The 19,383-nt window shown below is 44.3% G+C and overlaps 1 protein-coding gene across 8 annotated transcripts in view; it reads right to left on the reverse strand.

Annotated features, from left to right (window-relative positions):
• Positions 1-6,443: 6,443 nt before the first annotated feature.
• LOC137300237 (ATP-citrate synthase) overlaps positions 6,444-19,383 on the reverse strand; it is an 85,850-nt gene continuing 72,910 nt past the window's right edge. For all 8 annotated transcript variants that reach the window (XM_067969346.1, XM_067969345.1, XM_067969343.1 and 5 more), the window contains 6 exons: positions 18,504-18,654; positions 16,479-16,622; positions 14,085-14,198; positions 13,188-13,270; positions 10,102-10,178; positions 6,444-7,974 (listed from right to left, as the gene is read on the reverse strand). In XM_067969346.1, coding sequence (XP_067825447.1) covers positions 7,880-7,974; positions 10,102-10,178; positions 13,188-13,270; positions 14,085-14,198; positions 16,479-16,622; positions 18,504-18,654 — 664 coding nt within the window. In that variant the 3' untranslated portion in view covers positions 6,444-7,879. The remainder of the gene's footprint in view (positions 7,975-10,101; positions 10,179-13,187; positions 13,271-14,084; positions 14,199-16,478; positions 16,623-18,503; positions 18,655-19,383) is intronic.

The raw sequence follows: 19,383 nt of genomic DNA on the forward strand, positions 1-19,383 counted from the left end.
TCCTCGGAACTTTACCCTTGAAGTCCGGGTATCATTCTAGTAAACCTACGCTGCACTCCCTCCAAGGCCAATATGTCCTTCCGAAGGTGCGGTGCCCAGAACTGCTCACAGTACTCCAGGTACGGTCTAACCAGGGTTTTGTATAGCTGCAGCATAACTTCTGCCCCCTTGCACTCTAGTCCTCTAGATATAAAGGCCAGCATTCCATTTGCCTTCTTGATTATTTTCTGCACTTGTTCATGACACTTCAATGATCTATGTACCTGAACCCCTAAGTCCCTTTGGACATCCACTGTTTTCAACTTTTTACCATTTAGAAAGTACCCTATTCTATCCTTTTTTGATCCAAAGTGGATGACCTCACATTTGTCTACATTGAATTCCATTTGCCACAGTTTTGCCCATTCACCTAATCTATCAATATCGCTTTGTAATTTTATGTTTTCATCTACACTGCTTACAATGCCACCAATCTTTGTGTCATTGGCAAACTTAGATATGAGACGTTCTATGCCTTCATCTAAGTCATTATTAAATATTGTGAATAATTGAGGCCTCAAGACAGATCCCTGCAGGACTCCACTAGTCACATCCTGCCAATATGAGTACTTACCCATTAGCCCTACTCTCTGTCGCCTTTTCCTCAGCCAATTTCCTAACCAAGCCGGTAATTTTCCCTCGATTCCATGGGCTTCTATCTTAGCTAACCGTCTCTTATGTAGGACTTTATCAAATGCCTTCTGGAAGTCCATATAAATAACATCCATTGACATTCCCCTGACCACTACTTTAGTCACCTATTCAAAAAATTCAATCAGGTTTGTCAGGCACGACCTACCTTTCACAAATCCATGCTGGCTCTCTCTGATTAACTGAAAATTCGAGTTGTTCAGTCACCCTATCTTTAATTATAGACTCCTGCATTTTCCCCACAACAGATGTTAGGCTGACTGGTCTATAATTCCCTGGTTTCCCTCCCTCTCCTTTCTTAAAAAGCGGAGTGACGTGTGCAATTTTCCAATCCAGAGAACTTTGAAAGATTATAGTTTGGGCATCTGCAATCTGCTCACCTACTTCCTTTAAAACCCTGGGATGGAAACCATCTGGTCCTGGGGATTTATCACTCTTTCGCGTTATTATTTTCTTCATTACTGTTGCTTTACTTATGTTAATTTTATCAAGTCCCTATCCCCGATTCAATATTAGTTTTCTTGGGATTTCCGGCATGCTATCCTTTTTCTACTGTAAATACTGACGCAAAGTAATTGTTCAACATGTCTGCCATTTCCCCATTGTCAATGACAATATCCCCACTTTCAGTTTTTAAGGGGCCAACACTGCTCCTGACCACCCTCTTTTTCCTAATATAACTAAAAAAGTTCTTCGTATTGGTTTTGATACCCCTTGCAAGTTTCTTTTCATACTCTCTTTTTGTAGCTCTTACTATCTGTTTTGTGACCCTTTGTTGATCTTTGTATCTTTCCCATTCGCCAGGATCTGTGCCATTTTTTGCCTTTTTGTATGCCTTTCCTTATGTTCCTTATGCTGTCCCTTACCTCTTTAGTTGTTCATGGCTTTTTTTTTATGGCAAGTAGAGTTCTTGCCCCTCAGGCATATAAACCGGTTCTGTATCTTATTAAATGTTTCTTTAAACATTTCCCACTGATGAATCGTTTTACCCATTAACAGATTTGCCCAGTTTACTGTGGACAGTCTCTGTCTCATCCCATTGAAGTCGGCCTTACCCAAGTCTAGAATCTTAGCAGCTGAATCACCTTTTTCCCTTTCAAACACGACCTTGAACTTGATCATGTTATGATCGCTATTGGATAGATGTTCACGCACAGTTAAGCTGTTAACTAAATCTGGTTCATTACTCATTACTAAATCTAGTATCCATGATGTGGAGATGCCGGTGATGGACTGGGGTAGACAAATGTAAGGAATCTTACAACACCAGGTTATAGTCCAACAAATTTATTTTAAAATCACAAGCTTTCGGAGATTATCCCCTTCGTCAGGTGAATGAAGGGGATAATCTCCGAAAGCTTGTGATTTTAAAATAAATTTGTTGGACTATAACCTGGTGTTGTAAGATTCCTTACATAAATCTAGTATGACTTGCCCCCTTGTTGCCTCTAGGACATACTGCTGTAGAAAACTATCCCGGACACACTCAAATTCACTACCTTTCTGACAGTTGCTAGTCTGCTTTTCCCAATCTATGTGAAGGTTAAAGTCCCCCATTAAGACCACTATGCCTTTCTTACACACTTGTTTAATCTCTGCATTTATACAATCTAGCATTTCAGAGCTGCTGCCAGGGGTCCTATACACAACTCCCACAATAGACTTAGATCCTTTCCTATTTCTCAATTCAACCCATAAGGTCTCTGATGGCTGCTTACCTCTCGTTATATCCTCCTTTATCATTGAAGTGATTTCATCTCTAATCATTAAGGCTACTCCTCCCCCTCTTCCATTTTCCCTATCTCTCCTGTAGACCTTATAACCCAGTATATTTAGTTCCCAATCCTGACCATCCTGCAGCCATGTCTCAGTAATAGCGATCATGTCATACCCTCCAATTTGAATTTGAACCTGTAGTTCATTTAATTTATTCCTTATGCTCCGTGCATTTGTATATAGAACTCTTAGTTGGGCCACACACCCTAGCCTGACCTTCAGCTTTGATGCTGGGTTAATCGCCTTACGCCTTCTAGTTTTTACTTTATCTGTATTGCCTAAAGTACACTTTCTTTCTGCTGCTCTATGCTTTTCCCTTTCACTTGTTCTTGAACAACTGTTTGTACTATTTGTATTGTAGATTTCCCCTGGGTCGTCCCCTCTTTTGCTGCTCTCAAGTTTACTCCCTTCTGACTCCCCGCTCAGGTTCCCATCCCCCTGCCACTCTAGTTTAAACCTTCCCCAACAGCACTAGCAAACACCCCCGTGAGGACACTGGTCCCGGTCCTGCTCGGGTGTAACCCGTCCCGCTTGTACAGGTCCCACCTTCCCCAGAACCGGTCCCAATGTCCCATGAATCTAAATCCCTCCCTCCGACACCATCCCTGCAGCCACACATTCATCCTGTCTATTCTCCTGTTCCTATACTCACTAGCACATGGCACTGGTAAGTAATCCTGAGATCACTACCTCTGAGGTCCTGCTTTTTAATTTATCTGCTAATTCCTTGAATTCACCTTGCAGGACCTCATCCTTTTTTTTAAAAAAACCTATGTCGTTGGTACCGCTATGGACCATGACGACTGGCTGTTCACCCTCCCCCTCCAGAATGCCCTGCAGCCGCTCCGTGACATCCTTGACCCACGCACCAGGGAGGCAACATACCATCCTGGAGTCACATTTACGGCCGCAGAAACGCCTATCTGTTCCCTTAGAGCTGCCATGACTTGCCTTAGAGTTACACTGCGTTCACCTCTCAGACTCTCCTCCCACACTCGGTCTCTCCTTTTATACTGTGCTCACCTCTCGGACTCTCCTGCCTCACCTGCGACGTCGCACAGTAGTTTTCTCTTGTTGCAGGTCTGCTGCTGCTTTTATCCCCACTCTCAGTCTTCTGCTGCTCAGGTCTGCCGCCGCTCTGCGGAAAAAGTTAGGAAAAGCAAGGCAAAGCAGCACCTCCTTCACCAAACTTCCACACTCACCAAACTCTCAGCTGTCTCACTCGGTGCTCCGCTGCACTCCGTGCTTCGTTCCTCAGGGCAGTGTCTTGGGTCCAACCATCTTCAGCTGCTTCATCAATGACCGTCCCTCCATCATAAGGTCAGAAATGGGTATGTTCGCTGATGATTGCACAGTGTTCAGTTCCATTCGCAATCCCTCAGATAATGAAGCAGTCCGTGCCCGCATGCAGCAAGACCTGGACAACATCCAGGCTTGGGATGATAAGTGGCAAGTAACATTCACGCCAGACAATGATCATCTCCAACAAAAGAGTCTAACCACCTCCCTTTGACATTAAATGGCATTACCATTGCCGAATCCCCCACCATCAACATCCTGGGGGTCACCACTGACCAGAAACTTAACTGGACCAGCCATATAAATACTGTGGCTACAAAAGCAGGTCAGAGGCTGTGTATTCTGCAGCAAGTGGCTCACCTTTTGACTCCCCAAAGCCTTTCCACCATCTACATGGCACAAGTCAGGAGTGTGATGGAATACTCTCCACTTGCCTGGATGAGTGCAGCTCCAACAACACTCAAGATACTCGACACCATCCAGGACAAAGCAGCCCGCTTGATTGGCACCCCATCCACCACCCGAAACATTCACTCCCTTCACCACCGGTGCACTGTGGCTGCAGTGGGTACCATCCACAGGATGCACTGCAGCAACTCACCAAGGCTTCTTCGACAGCACCTCCCACACCCGCGACCTCTACCACCTAGAAGGACAAGAGCAGCAGGCACATGGCACGTTCCCCTCCAAGTCACATACCATCCCAACTTGGAAATATATCGCTGTTCCTTCATCGTCGCTGGGTCAAAATCCTGGAACTCCCTTCCTAACAGCGCTATGGGAGAACCTTCACCACACAGACTGCAACGGTTCAAGAAGGCGGCTCACCACCACCTTGTCAAGGGCAATTAGGGATGGGCAATAAATGCTGGCCTCACCAGCAATGCCCACATCCCACGAACGAATAAAGAAGAGAAACTGTTTCCCGTGGCAGGAGGGTCAGTAATCAGAGGACACGGATTTAAGATAATCAGCAAATGAGCCAGAGGCAAAATGATGAAACATTTTTTTTTAATGCAGCAAGTTGTAATGATCTGGAATGCGCTGCCTGAAAGGGTGGTGGAAGCAGATTCAATAATAACTTTCAAAAGGGAATTGGATAAATACTTGGAGAAAATATTTACAGGGCTATGGAGAAAGAGCAAGGGAATGGGACTAATTGGATAGCTCTTTCAAAGAGCTGGCACAGGCACAATGGGCCGAATGGCCACCTCCTGTGCTGTACCTATTCTGATAGTATGAGGATATAATCTTTAAATCCACATTCCCATTTGCAGAAAGTTCAAATTGCTGATAACATCTCTCTTCTGATTTAGGAACATAGGAACAGGAGTAGGCCATTCAGCCCCTCGTGCCTGCTCCGCCATTTGATAAGATCATGGCTGATCTGTGATCTAACTCCATATACCTGCCTTTGGCCCATATCCCTTAATACCTTTGGTTGCCAAAAAGCTATCTATCTCAGATTTAAATTTAGCAATTGAGCTTGTATCAATTGCCTTTTGCGGAAGAGAGTTCCAAACTTCTACCACCAATGAGGCAACAGCATTAAGAATAGCCTCTTTTCAAACCTCCAGGCCCACAATATTCAAAAAACACGTCAAAGCAGTCAGTAAGCAATACAACTAAAAAGACTGAGTTGCCTGGGTTTTGAGGCTGGCTGGCCAGGGTTGAATACTTTTTGGTTACTGCTCAGGTCTGGGGTCTGCACTGACGTTCAGTGAAGTGATGCTCTGTTTTCAGTCTGTAAATCAATTACTTGGGACATCACAAAAACAGCTAGTGTGAGCATGTAGCATCATGAACCCTCTCCCATGTACTTATTGTTTTCATTCTATTGGACTCTAGTCTGTTTTGAGCATGTGAATGCACTGTCTGGTGCTGCTGTGACTGATTGGCGTGACAGACTGAATGCACAATCATGGGGGTAGATCTTAAACGATTTATAGGCAATGCACTGACACAGCATGTTGGAGCTTCACACATCCCATTCAGAAACCAGAGGGGAGAAAGGGAGGGAAATCAGTCATTGCCATGATTACTACTTACTTTGGGCATCAACAGAGGCATGGGAGAAAGTCCACTTATTTGTTTCAGGGCCTGGATTTGCCTGGAATCATATTCACCACTGGGGTATAATTTCCCCATCCTCTCAGAAACCAGATCGGTCCTTCGAACTCAGCCTCAGGTAAATCACAAACATACGGACAATTACACAAAAAGTGAAGTTGTAAGGACATATTGTGTGGAGGTACTTCATGGGGAGACCCAGAGGAGGAACTAGCAACCTATGGGCTACCAACAGTTTAGACAGGTTAGTACCTTTCAAACAGTCAAAGCCCAGACAGTTACCTGCTGCTGTGTAGAGATAAACCGAATCAAAGTCCAGGTTTACAAGTGATTTTCAAGAGACCACAAGCTGCATTCGAGGAAGACACTGAAGTATTAACCCCCTCAACTCTCCTCAGGGCCTGATCACCCTTGATTCTGATATTTCCTGTGTTAAAAGTATCAAGTGCACAGGTTTATAATGTGAAGTGTGTCTGTCTTAAAGAGCCAGGAGCCACATGTCCAATCTTCCTGAACAATGTACATGGTGCAAGGGGCAGTGCCCCACAAATACTGAATCCAATAGTCTAGCACAGGCAACTTCAAACAAATAAAACACGCAGACAATGTAAAACCCAATAAGTTACATACTTTAATTTATACTAAGACACAAGATAGACTTTGGGGTTATAGGTTGAGGCATGGGTATCCTTGAGGTTGCAGAAAACACAGTCAGACAGTGCATGTGATTACAGTAAACACTTACTTTTGAAGACAGACTGAATTTCTAATGATTAAGGACCCTTTCTTCTCTCCCTTCCCACAACAGGAATTACATCTGCTTCCCAATCTCCTAATTTTAAAATTACAAGTCTGGCAATTCACAAACCACACAGAAAAGACAAAGAGGTTTCGTACAAATGGTCCCTTAAATAAGCTTACACCAGCACAGTTACTAAATGGGTTTTGCATACAGAAATGTGGTCAGATGAAATGCCATTGAAGCTGTACAGCAGATCCCAGCGAAAGAAAGTAATCACACTGGTCGAACTGATTGCATTGCCCTGTTGTCTTTGTTGGCCACTTGGGCCACATTCAAGCTTAAGAACTATTACCGGCATTACTACTAGACAAACACTTGTAGGACATTCCATTGTCCAGTACTTCAGTGGCGGTGTTAAGCCTCAAAATAAAATGGGGCACCAAAATAGTGACGAAAGAAACATCATACATACATGTTAAGTATTCATTGACTGACTTCAATAAAATTTCTCGGCTATAAGGTTTAAATCCCATTAAGCTGTAAACATCAATCTGCTGATACCAACAGATCTCAGTATGCAGATTTAGGATTTATCCACTGGTGATGCAAATGCAAACCGAGTTGTCTGGGCTTCTCCAGCTAGATAACTAGGGTGTGCGAGCTGCATACGGCTCTAGTCACAGTTTGTACACCCTTCTCTCTGGTTACTTCGTATACTCAGTGGGAAAAAAATTCCCTGAGGGACTCTACCCTGGATACCCAGTTTACTGATTTTGTAAAAAAAAAAATCCCATTTGATCTGAGAAGAGTAAGCTTCAGCCCGTTAAAGGGAAATGTTTCAATCAATGCAACGAGGCACCCTTTGGGATACTTCTCCTGAAATTATTTTAAATGGCGGAACAATTCTACTTTGGGTTCTGCTGTATTCTGCAATGGCAATGCAGACAAAGGACTCCTGACACCGATTCCTTGTTCACTTTGCATCACACAATAGATTCCCAAATACTGCGCATCTTGCACACACCCGCACCCAGTCTGACACCAGGTTCCACCTACTTCCTAATGGACTCAACAGCAGCACGGATTTGATTTTTTTTAAAAAAAAGAGCTATATCAACCTTTCATGAAGCACACTGTTTGTACAATTTGTAAAGAGACGCAAGAGAGTCCCTCCCCCCTCCTCCTCTCCCCAAGAATTTCAGTCCACAGAAGAAAAGCAATGCAAACACCTTTTGGGGTGGGCAATATTGGGATTGGGGGGGTGTTTCTGCACTGAGGCCCCCTTCCTAGCTAATCTAACGTTCACATGGTCATGTGTTCCGGTAAGACATACGAGATGTCGTCCCACGGATGACGGTATAATCCTTGCTTCAAACGCTTCTGATCCAGATAGTGTCCTGGAAAATTAAAGTACTTCAGTAACCACAGAAAGTAATGCAAACGGAAGCTTTAAAGCCTGAACTTAAAAGTAGATTTTCTGGGAATAAATCAGCATTGATCAGTTAGAAGATGGATGGTCTGCACCTCACTTCTGATCCCCCTTCAGAGGAAGAGCTGCAATACCAAACAAGCGCTATAATGTAAACCCACCACATAGAATTACATAGAAATTGCAGCACAGAAACAGGCCATTCAGCCCGACTGGTCTGTGCCAGTGTTTATGCTCCACACGAGCCTCCTCCCTCCCCTCTTCATTTCATCCCATCAGCATAACCTTCTATTTCTTTCTCCCTCATGTACTTATCTAGCTTCTCCTTAAATTAGAGCCAGGCCATTCAGGAGTGAAATGAGGAAGCACTTTTTTTTTTTACATAAAGGGTAATGGAAATCTGGAACTCTCTCCCCATAAAAGGCTGTGGATGCTGGGACAATTGAAATTTTCAAGACCGATACATAGACAGATTTTTGTTCGGCAAGGGATATGGAGCAACGGTGAGTTGAGGTACAGATTAGCCATGATCTGACTGAATGGAGGAACAGGCTCAAGGGGCTGAATGGCCTTCTCCTGTTCCTATGTGCCACAATATAAATGGGAGAATAAACAACAAGAGCGTGGGTTTGAGTCCACAGCACAAAAGCTGCCACAATGGACCCGGGCACTAAAGTGGAAATCTCACCCGGAGGTCACAGGATGATGTGGGGAAACAAAAGCCGAGTTAGTGGATTTGGGGCAGAGGGAAAGCTGATACACAGAATGTCAGTGTTTATGCTCCACACGAACCTCCTCCCTCCCTACTTCATCTAACCCCATCAACATATCCTTCTATTCCTTTCTCCCTCATATGTTTATCCAGCTTCCCCTTAAATGCATCTAAGCTGTTCGCTTCAACCACTCCTTTTGGTCGTGTGTTCCACATTCTCACCACTGTCAGGGTAAAGAAATTTCTCCTGAATTCCTTATTGGATTTATTTGTGATTATCTTATATTTATGGCCCCTAGTTTATGGTCTCCCTCGCAAGTGGAAACATCTTCTCTACGTCTACCTTATCTAACCCTTCATAATCTTAAAGACCTCTATCAGGCTGTCTTACCAACCCATGCTGCAGCTGGATGGTGACGCATGAGGCAAAATGTGGCGGGAGGTGAGGTGCAAAAGGAGTACACCAGTCGCCAGCATCGACATATTGGTTTCTGGCCAATCAACGACTTACAGAAACCTCCTGGTTAGTCAGCAGCAAAACTGGGATTTTTATTTTATAAAATTTGAATAAAAGACCCTCTCATTCTCAACTTGCTGTTTCTGTATGTACTGCAGCCAAACAAGAGGAAGCACTGCAAAATTACTGGGCTTTAAGAAAATGGCCCTAGGTTTGTTTTTGGGGGGGGGGGGGGGGGGGGGGGAGGAAGTCAGGGGTCATCGAGTGTAGACATAATTCACAAACTACTTCTTTGTAGAGAACGCTCCTAGAGAAAGTTAGTTGAGAACTAGACGGTGGCGGAGCTGAAAGTCAGGTACAACAGTTCGAGCGTTTTGTGCAAATCTCCATTACTATGGGGAAAGAGCAAGAAATGGTATCAGAACAGCAGGAATCAGCTTAGCCTGTGTTAGCTCCACTGCCCTCTCTCCACATCGCTCAATTACCCTTACTTCCCAAGTAAGTTTCTCTCCTTTTTAAACACCTCACTGATTGCATATCTTTGGCCATCTAGAACAGTGTGTTCCACATCATCACAATCCTTTGTGTAAAGAAATGTTTCCTGCATTCATTGTTACCTGGCTTAGCTCGAATTTGACACCGTTTCCTGCTCCCCTGCTAGAGAGAAGTGTCATCCCCTATCTACCCTGTCAATTCCCTTCCTAATTTTAAACACCTAATCAGATCATCCCCTAACCTCCAGGGAACATAACCCAAGTTTGCTCAGTCTCTCATCACTATCTGTTTGCAAAGCACTGGCACTGTACTCACTAGTAAATTATCCATAATAGGAACAAATGGAGTGTGGGAGGGGACACAGCAAGTGTAACTCCAGCTGTCCTTTACCCCGACTTTTTAAAAAGAAAACACTGCTATAGTTAACTTACCAATAAATCCCATACTCCGCCCGAGAACAAAGATTCCATTCAGAGCGCCAATCTCAACATACTCATCAGCTTCCTCCCTGCACAGAACAAAAACAGATTTTAAAAAAAACTGCAAATGCTGAAAATCACAAACACAGACAATGCAATCAGCAGTGAAAAAGCACAAAGACAGGTTAATGTTAACGCGTCGCTTTTCAGACGCTGACAGACCTACTGTATATTTCCAGCACTTTGTTTTTACAGAGTTGAACAGCAACACACCGCACGGCTAGAAAAGAATTACCCTGACGAGCAGTTAGCTTTCCTTGCAGAATCTTCTGTTTATCTCAGTGAATACTGAAATATCGTAAGCACCACTGTCTTATCTCCTGTTCGTAAACCATCCTATTGTGCTGACTCTCCAAAATCCACCAAGGAATGTTTCATGTCTTAGTGTTTACGTAGCCTTTTACTGTGATCAGGTCTTAGTATGTTTAACTAGCTTAGGACACAGTCCAAAATTCTATTGACACTGGAACAGTTCCTACAGATTGGAGGGTGGCAAATGTAACCCCACTAATTAAAAAAGGGAGAGAAAAAAACAGGGAATTACAGACCAGTTAGCCTAACATCAGTCGTGGGGAAAATGCTAGAGTCTATTATAAAAGCTGCATTAGGGTTAGGGTTAGGACACTTGGAGGGCATTAATGGGATTGGACAGTCAGCATGGGTTTATGAAAGGGAAATCATGCTTAACAAATCTACTGGAGTTTTTTGAGGATGTAACTAGTAGAATAGATAGGGGAGAACCAGTGGATGTGGTGTATTTGGATTTTCAGAAGGCTTTTGATAAGGTCCCACACAAGAGGTTAGTGTGCAAAATTAAAGCACATGGGATTGGGCAGGAATATACTGGCATGGATTGAGAATTGGTTGACAGACAGGAAACAGAGAAGGAACAAACTGGTCTTTTTCTGGGTGGCAGCAGTGATTAGTGGGGTACCGCAGGGATCAGTGCTTGGGCCCCAGCTATTCACAATATACATCAATGATTTGGATGAGGGAACTAAATGTAACATTTCCAAGTTCGCAGATGACACAAAGCTGGGGTGGAATGTGAGCTGTGAGGAGGATGCAAAGAGGCTCCAATGTGATTTAGACAAGTTGGGTGAGTGGGCAAGAACATGGCAGATGCAGTATAACGTGGATAAATGTGAGGTTATCCACTTTGGTTGTAAAAACAGAAAGGCAGATTATTATCTGAATGGTAATAGATTGGGAAAAGGGGAGGTGCAACAAGACCTGGGTGCCCTTGCACACCAGTCGCTGAAAGCGAGCACTCAGGTGCAGGAAGCAGTTAGGAAGGCGAATGGTATGTTGGCCTTCATTGCAAGAGGATTTGAGTACAGGAGCAAGGATGTCTTACTGCAGTTATACACGGCCTTGGTGAGACCACATCTGGAGTATTGTGTGCAGTTTTGGTCTCCTTATCTGAGGAAGGATGTCCTTGCCATGGAGGGAGTACAACAAAGGTTTACCAGACTGATTCCTGGGATAGCAGGACTGACGTATGAGGAGAGATTGGGTCGACTAGGCCGATATTCACTTAAATTTAGAAGAATGAGTGGTGATCTCATCAAAACATATAAAATTCTAACAGGACTAGACAGACTAGATGCAGGGAGGATGTTCCCGATGGCTGGGGAGTCCAGAACCAGGGGTCACAGTCTCAGGATACGGGGTATGCCATTTAGGAGAAATTTCTTCACTCAGAGGGTGGTGAACCTGTGGAATTCTCTACCACAGAAGGCAGTGGAGGCCAAGTCATTAGATGTATTCAAGAAGGAGATAGATATATTAATGCTAAAGGGATCAAGGGATATGGGGAAAAAGCGGGAACAGGGTACCGAGTTAGACGATCAGCCATGATCATTTTGAATGGTGGAGCAGGCCCGACGGGCCGAATGGCCTACACTTGCTCCTGTTTTTTTTCTATGTCTCGTGAATATTACTGTTTTTCACTATTCAGCAATAGTTGCGATAGTAACGGGAGAAACCTGCTAACAAATAGCATCCCTGGTGGGTGGCCTGGGGTTTTTAAAGTTTGAGGTAGCTAGTGTTAAGAGAATTGACTGTATTCCAATCAGATGGGGGGTTGGGGGTGCGGGGGCGGATGTGGTTGTGACCGAGTGAAGTAGCCACACTCAGGCCCGTGGGACAATAAACCATGGCAAGTGCACCAGATGATTTATGCTCAACAGTCCACACGTACATGGAGAAGTCAAGGTTCGGGTCATGCATGCCCTTGACAGAATAGGAAAGAATTTGTGCCTCAGCACTCTTTCAATGGCTTCTTGGGTTTCTGTAAGTTATTTTCCTCAGAGATGCAGACCTTTGCTATCCTATTTTCTATGCTTGTTTTAAACCATATTCTTACACACCCTAAAGCATGATAAAGCTCCATATAACATGCAAGTTCTTTCTTTATACCCAAGTAAATTCTAAGTTCCTATCTGGTATAAGTAAACTGTCTTGTAATCTCCATTCCATAGCCCACAGAAACCTGCAGCACGAGCCTGATAGCAAAGAGCTGCCCAGCCGATATCAGCAAGTGGTTTCCTTGACTTTCCAGTCCCGGATGATCAAGGCACAAGTAAGAGACTTGAGCACATAATCTAGACTGACACTCCAGTGCAGTACTGACAGAATGCTGCACTGTCGTTCGGATGAGACGTTAAACTGAGGCCCCGTCTGCCCCCTCAGGAGGATGTAAAAGATCCCACGGCACTATTTCGATAAAGAGCAGGAGAGTTCTCCCCGGTGTCCTGGCCAATATTTATTCCTCAACAAACATCACTAACCCAGATTATCTGTTCATTTATCACATTGCTGTTTGTGGGATCTTGCTGTGTGCAAATTGGCTGCCGCATTTCCCACATTACAACAGTGACTACACTTCAAAAGTACTTCATTGGTCGTAAAGCGCTTTGGGACATCCTGTAGTTGTGAAAGGCGCTCTATAAATACACGTCTTTCTTTCTTAGAGCTCAGTACCCGCCTCAGGCAGCTCCATATCTTAAAAAAAAATTTTAATAGAAAATACCCACCTTGTAAATGCACCGCAGTTTCTTAGTAAGTCAACCATGGCAACACCAATAAAACCATCAACATTCAGGATAAGATTTGGTTTCTGAAACAAAAACACGTAAACATTCAATCTTCCATCAAGGCTCGAGTGAAGCACAAACACTGGCATGGACCAGTTGGGCCGAATGGCCTGTTTCTGTGCTATACATTCTATGTAACGTGCATCCATACACCAGTAATAAACACAGACGGTCTAGGTTCTAATAACCCCAATAATTCTTCGGAAGTGGTCAATTCTGCCCCAGGGTACTTGGGATCCAACACAAATTTCTCAAGGGCTCATCCAACCACCTTATGCTGCAGACTCCACTTAAGTGAAAATTTTAAAACAAAAAGGAGAATCAAAAACTACTTTCTAGCTACACCCGCTGTGTTACCTGAATGTTTTGGGTATAAATTCTATTTCAGTGACTGGGTGCCCAGATTGCACATTTAACTAGGTTTACTGCCCAGATCTCACAATAACAGTCTGGGATTCAAGCAGTTTCCACAATGCACCAACGTACACAGCAAAAGCTACAGGGAACAGTTTAGAATTTTAAATTATATTCAAAGTCTGGAATAAAATTTTGCAACAGAAAATAAAGTTTAACCAATAAACAAAGTACTGGAAATACACAACACCCAAAAGGGAAGAGACAGATTAAAAGTTTCAGGGTTCTGATGAAAAGTCAGCACCTAAATCCATAGCCCATCTTTTCTCTTTCTAGGCACTGATGGACTTGTGTATTTCCAGTATTGTTTTTTAATCTCTACATCTGACTCGATGCTTGACACTGAATTTCCGATAGAGCAAAACTCTGTGGCAGACAGGTTACTTGCTGGCCAGGTCAGACTGCACTAGTATAGTTCCATACCTTGGAGGTAGTAATCTTCTCCACTTCCAGTGCGTAGTCGAGGAGAGGAGTAGCAGGGAAATTCTGCTTCACAAAGTCCTTCAGGATTTGCACCCTCATGTCTGGATTATTAATCTATGATCAGGAAAGTTTGACTTATCAAACATCAAACTCCACAGCCCACAACACAATACTGGTGTAAACATGCATCACACACAAGGTGTCCCTGTATTAGCAAACCATGTTTCCAAAGTGACAAGCCATCATTCTCAGCATACATTTCCACTGCTGCTAAAACTCTCATCTATGCTTTTATAGTTATTTGTAGACTATTCCAATGCTCTCCTGGCCAGCCGCCCATCTTCCACCCTCCATAAACTTGAGCTCACCCAAAACCATGCTGCCAGTATCCTAACTCGCACTAAGTCCCGTTCACCCATCACCCCTGTGCTCACTGACCTACACTGACTCCTGGTCCATCAACGCCTCGATTTTAAAATTCTCATCCTAGTGTTCAAATCCTTCCATGGCTTCGCCCCTCCCTATCTTTAACCTCCTCCAGCCCTACAACCCTCTAAGATCTCTGCGTTTCTCCAACTCTGGCCTCCTGCACATCTCCCACTCCCTCCTCCCCACCATTGGTGGCCGTTCCTTCAGCTGTCTAAATCCTAAGCTCTGGAATTCCCTCCCCAAACCTTTGTCTCTCCACATACTTAAGACGCTGCTTAAAACATGCCTCTTTTTCACCTGTCCTCATGTATCCTTCTTTGGCTCGGTGTCAATTTTTGTCTGATAACGCTCTTGTAGTGGAATGTTCCAAGGCAGATAAATCCAAACACCGAGATCAATCAGCAATGCGACATGTAAATTTTATATACATGGCCCCTGAAGTTCCATAATATGGACTCAAGATAAAAAACTTGGGCACTCGTGAGTTAGTTAAACAATACAGCTCTGTGCCTGCATGTGAAGTAAGTTAATTAAGATGAGAAGGAATTTTGTCACCGAGGCCCCGCCTGCCCACTCAGGTGGACTTAAAAGATCCTATATATTATTCGAAGATGAGCGGGGAGTTCTCCCGGTGTCATGGCTAACATTTATCTCTCAACCAACACTGCTAAAAGAAATGCTGTTTTGTGGGACACTGCTGTGCAGATTGGCTGCCATATTTCCCTACAGGTCAGTGACTACACTTCAAAAGTACTTCACTGGGCGTGAAGCGCTTTGGGATGTGCTGAGTCTTGAAAGGAGCTATATATACACACAATAAATGGGAGGATACTGAGGTGTAGAGGGACAGAGGGACCTTGGAGTGCATGTCCACAGATCCCTGAAGGTAGCAGGACAGGTAGATAAGGTGGTTAAGAAGGCATACGGGATACTTTCCTTTATTAGCCGAGGCACAGAATATAAGAGCAGGGAGGTTATGCTAGAACTGTATAAAACATTGGTTAGGCCACAGCTTGAGTACTGTGTACAGTTCTGGTCAACACATTACAGGAAAGGTGTGATTGCACTAGAGGGTACAGAGGAGATTTATGAGGATGTTGCCAGGATTGGAGAATTTTAGCTATGAGGAAAGATTAGATAGGCTGGGGTTGTTTTCTTTGGAACAGAGGAGGCTGAGGGAAGATTAATTGAGGTGCATAAAATTATGAGGGGTCTAGTTAGAGTGGATTGGGAGAGCCTATTTCCCTTAGCAGAGCAATCAATAACCAGGGGGCATAGATTTAAAGTAATTGGTAGAAAGATTAGAGGGGAGCTGAGGAGAAAAATTTTTCACCGAGAGGGTGGTGGGGATCTGGAACTCACTGCCTGAAAGGGTGGTAGAGGCAGAAACCCTCACCTCATTTAAAAAGTACTTGGATGTGCACCCGAAGTGCCGTAACCTACAGGGCTACGGACCAAGTGCTGGAAAATGGGATTAAGCTGGATAGCTCTTTTTCGGCCGGCACGGACAGGATAGATCCATTGGCCTCCTTCTGTGCTGTAACTTTCTATGAAACTGAGGCCCCCATCTGCCCTCTCAGGCGGGCATAAAAGATCCCAAGGCCCTATCTCGACAAGGAGCAGGGGAATTCTCCCCAGTGTCCCGGCCAATATTTGTTCCTCAACCAACATCGCTAAAACAGGTTATCTGCTCATTATCACACTTGTTTGTGGGATCTTGCTGTGCGCAAATTGGCTGACGCGTTTCCTACATTACAACGGTGACTACATTTCAAAAGTACTTCATTGGTTGTAAAGCGCTTTGGGACATCCCGAGGTCATGAAAGGAGCTCTATAAATGCAAGTCTTTCTTTACAAGGCTCAGTACCAATGAAGCCACGAGGTGGTCCTGTTGTATGGTCTTTGGTGCTAGAAGCAGCACGAGCGCAGTGATGTGCAGAAGTTAAATTGTACTGGAATGCTTACCGACTTCACCCGATGTCCAATTCCCATAATCAGCTGCCCTTCTTTCTTCATCTTGTTGACGAAATCCATCGCGATGAGGCTGCTGTCGAAGGCTTTGCTGAACTGTTTGGCAGCAGCATCTAAAGCACCTCCGAATCGATCACCCTGTGGGAACATACATGCACAGAATACAAGAGATACATCAGTAATTCAGGGAATGTCTATTACTGTATATGAACTCTGCAGTGCCACCATCACCAAACCAGTGGGAAAAATGTGCTGGAATATTTACACAGCAAACACTCAAAAGCACATAGTCACGAACAGGTTTGAACTTTAGCCCCATATATGTACAGATATATCGCGGTGCTCGACGGGCCTATATATGTATAGATTTATCAGCTCCCCCTGGTGAGACACACCATTCCTCAGCCTCTCTACTTGGTAATGCCTCGATTAATTGCGGTGGCAAGCCCACATTCCACTACTGCGCATATCTTCATCTCCCTCAGAACAGAGAAGCTGTTTCAAAGGGTAACGAGATGGCAAAACATGGCGACACTCCAGCACACTGCCCCAGAGTCTGGATTCACGATTGCTATCCCCCAAAGAGTTTCCCAGTCTTGCTCATGCCTCCGGGCAGGTGGCACCATAGAGACAACCCCAGATGTTCCTTAGCAGAGGTCTGGGAGTAGGTCACTGGGTCATCCTCTTGGTGAAGACTCGGTTGGGGGGGGGGGGGTGGAATGCAGAATAAATGGAAGAGGAAAACAATTAAAAACTGCTTGTGCCTAAACAGTGTGAACAGAACCTGTTAAACTCCCAAAAGCATACAAGAAATTTTTTGGTCACTGATTTGGTCAAAATCTTGGAACTCCCTGCTGAACAGCACTGTGGGAGAACCTTCAACTGCAGCGGTTCAAGAAGGCAGCTCACCACCACCTTCTCAAAGGCAATTAGGGATGGGCAATAAATGCCGGCCTCGCCAGCGACGCCCACATCCCCTGAACAAATAAAAAAACACAGGGCTGGATTCTCTGCAGCACAATCTTGGTAGTTTGAAGCACTACAGCACTTTGTACAGCCTACTGCCCTGTCACTTACATGCAGCTGCCCATTGGGAGTGTACACAGGCTGCGGGGAACCTAACTTGCCTATTGGTACCCAGTACATTTCCCAACACTCCCAGCTCATTAGAGCAGCTGAAACAGCACCCATTGATGGTAGAGCAGAGGGAGTGCAGAAAAGGAGGAGCAAACCAGTATCTGAGGAATGGAGTACAAGTGGGTACACATGGCTTTTAAGAAAAAATATTCTAGGTAGGAGGGGAAAAAAGTTAGGAAAGAAAATATAGGAACAATATTACAGTAATGATGCTGGTCCTGAGAGTAATTTAATGTAATTAGTATTTCCTGTTTCATTATATAATTTCATAGAATCTTACAGCACAGAAAAAGGCCATTCGGCCCATTGTGCCTTCTCTTTGAAAAAGATATCCAATTAGTCCCACTCCCCTGCTCTTTCCCCATGGCCCTGCAAATTTTTCCTTTTCAAGTATTTATCCAATTCCCTTTTGAAAGTTGCTATTGAATCTGCTTCCACCGCCCTTTCAGGTAGTGCGTTCCAGATTGCATTGAAAAACAAAAATCAAGTCGGCCAGGGAGACAGAAATCTCCCTGGACCTGTCGCCAGTCTAAATGTTAGAGGCTGATTGTTCACAATTCTATATCAATCTGCCACTCTGGCATGTTCTTACAAGCTGGTAGTGAGCCATCTACAGCTTTATTTTTGGTGGGGGGGGAATTTAATTCAATGGAGGAGCTGACAGAGCACATGTACGTTCACCTCTCACTGCAGCTGTAAGGTGTGTGTAGACACCAACCTCATGAAACAGCACTGACCAGCCCCAATAAAAAAAAACCTCCGTACCACCTGGTTTAAAAACAGAAAAGCAAAGCAGAACGGAACACACGCAGATTAAAATGTATGTTCGGCCCACTGTCTGCTACTTAACACTTCAGGTAATCCATGTGTGCAGTGACTCACAATAGTAAGGAGGCCAGATGTGAGACTGGAGATCAGGTCTTTCCCCGCTCGAGCACAGACGATGGTGTTGTGAGCTCCAGAGACTGCTGGACCGTGGTCTGCTGTCACCATCAGACACATCTCGATAAAGTGGCAGGCATGTTTTGGCAACCTTGGAGAAAAGGAAGGAGAGAATAACTTCACATGGGCACGAGAAGAGAAACGTTTATCTAATCCACCTTCAACTATTGGGTTATTAAGAATCCGGACACTCACCCCTAACTGAAAAGGTTTATTAGTTTCAGAACGTAACATTTTCTAAGTGTGAGTTTGTGAATTAACATTTGTCGCTTTACTTTTATGTTTTATTTAATTTTTTCCCATTGTCATTCTCTTGTGATCTCCCAGGCAGTCAGTTCCATCTTTCTCCTTAGCTCCTGCAGCTCTGACGACAACTATTACAGCGCTACAGAAGAAACTATTTAGCATTCAAATCTGGGGGGGGGGGGGGGGGGGGGTTTACATTCTTGTTCAGCACGTGATGGACCTCTAAATTACCATGGGCTATCACTCATCCAATTGTCGACCTCCCCCCCTCAGCCAGGATAGTGGGTCATGGGAACATAGAAACAGGAGTAAGCCATTCAGCCCCTCGTGCCTGCTCCGCCATTTGATAAGATCATGGCTGATCTATGATCTAACTCCATATACCTGCCTTTGGCCCATATCCCTTAATACCTTTGGTTGCCAAAAAGCTATCTTATCTCACATTTAAATTTAGCAATTGAGCTAGTATCAATTGCCATTTGCGGAAGAGAGTTCCAAACTTCTACCACCCTTTGTGTGTAGAAATGTTTTCTAATCTTACTCCTGAAAGGTCTGGCTCTAATTTTTAGACTGT

This window comes from Heptranchias perlo, chromosome 30, assembly GCF_035084215.1.
Source record: "Heptranchias perlo isolate sHepPer1 chromosome 30, sHepPer1.hap1, whole genome shotgun sequence".
NCBI lineage: Eukaryota > Metazoa > Chordata > Chondrichthyes > Hexanchiformes > Hexanchidae > Heptranchias > Heptranchias perlo.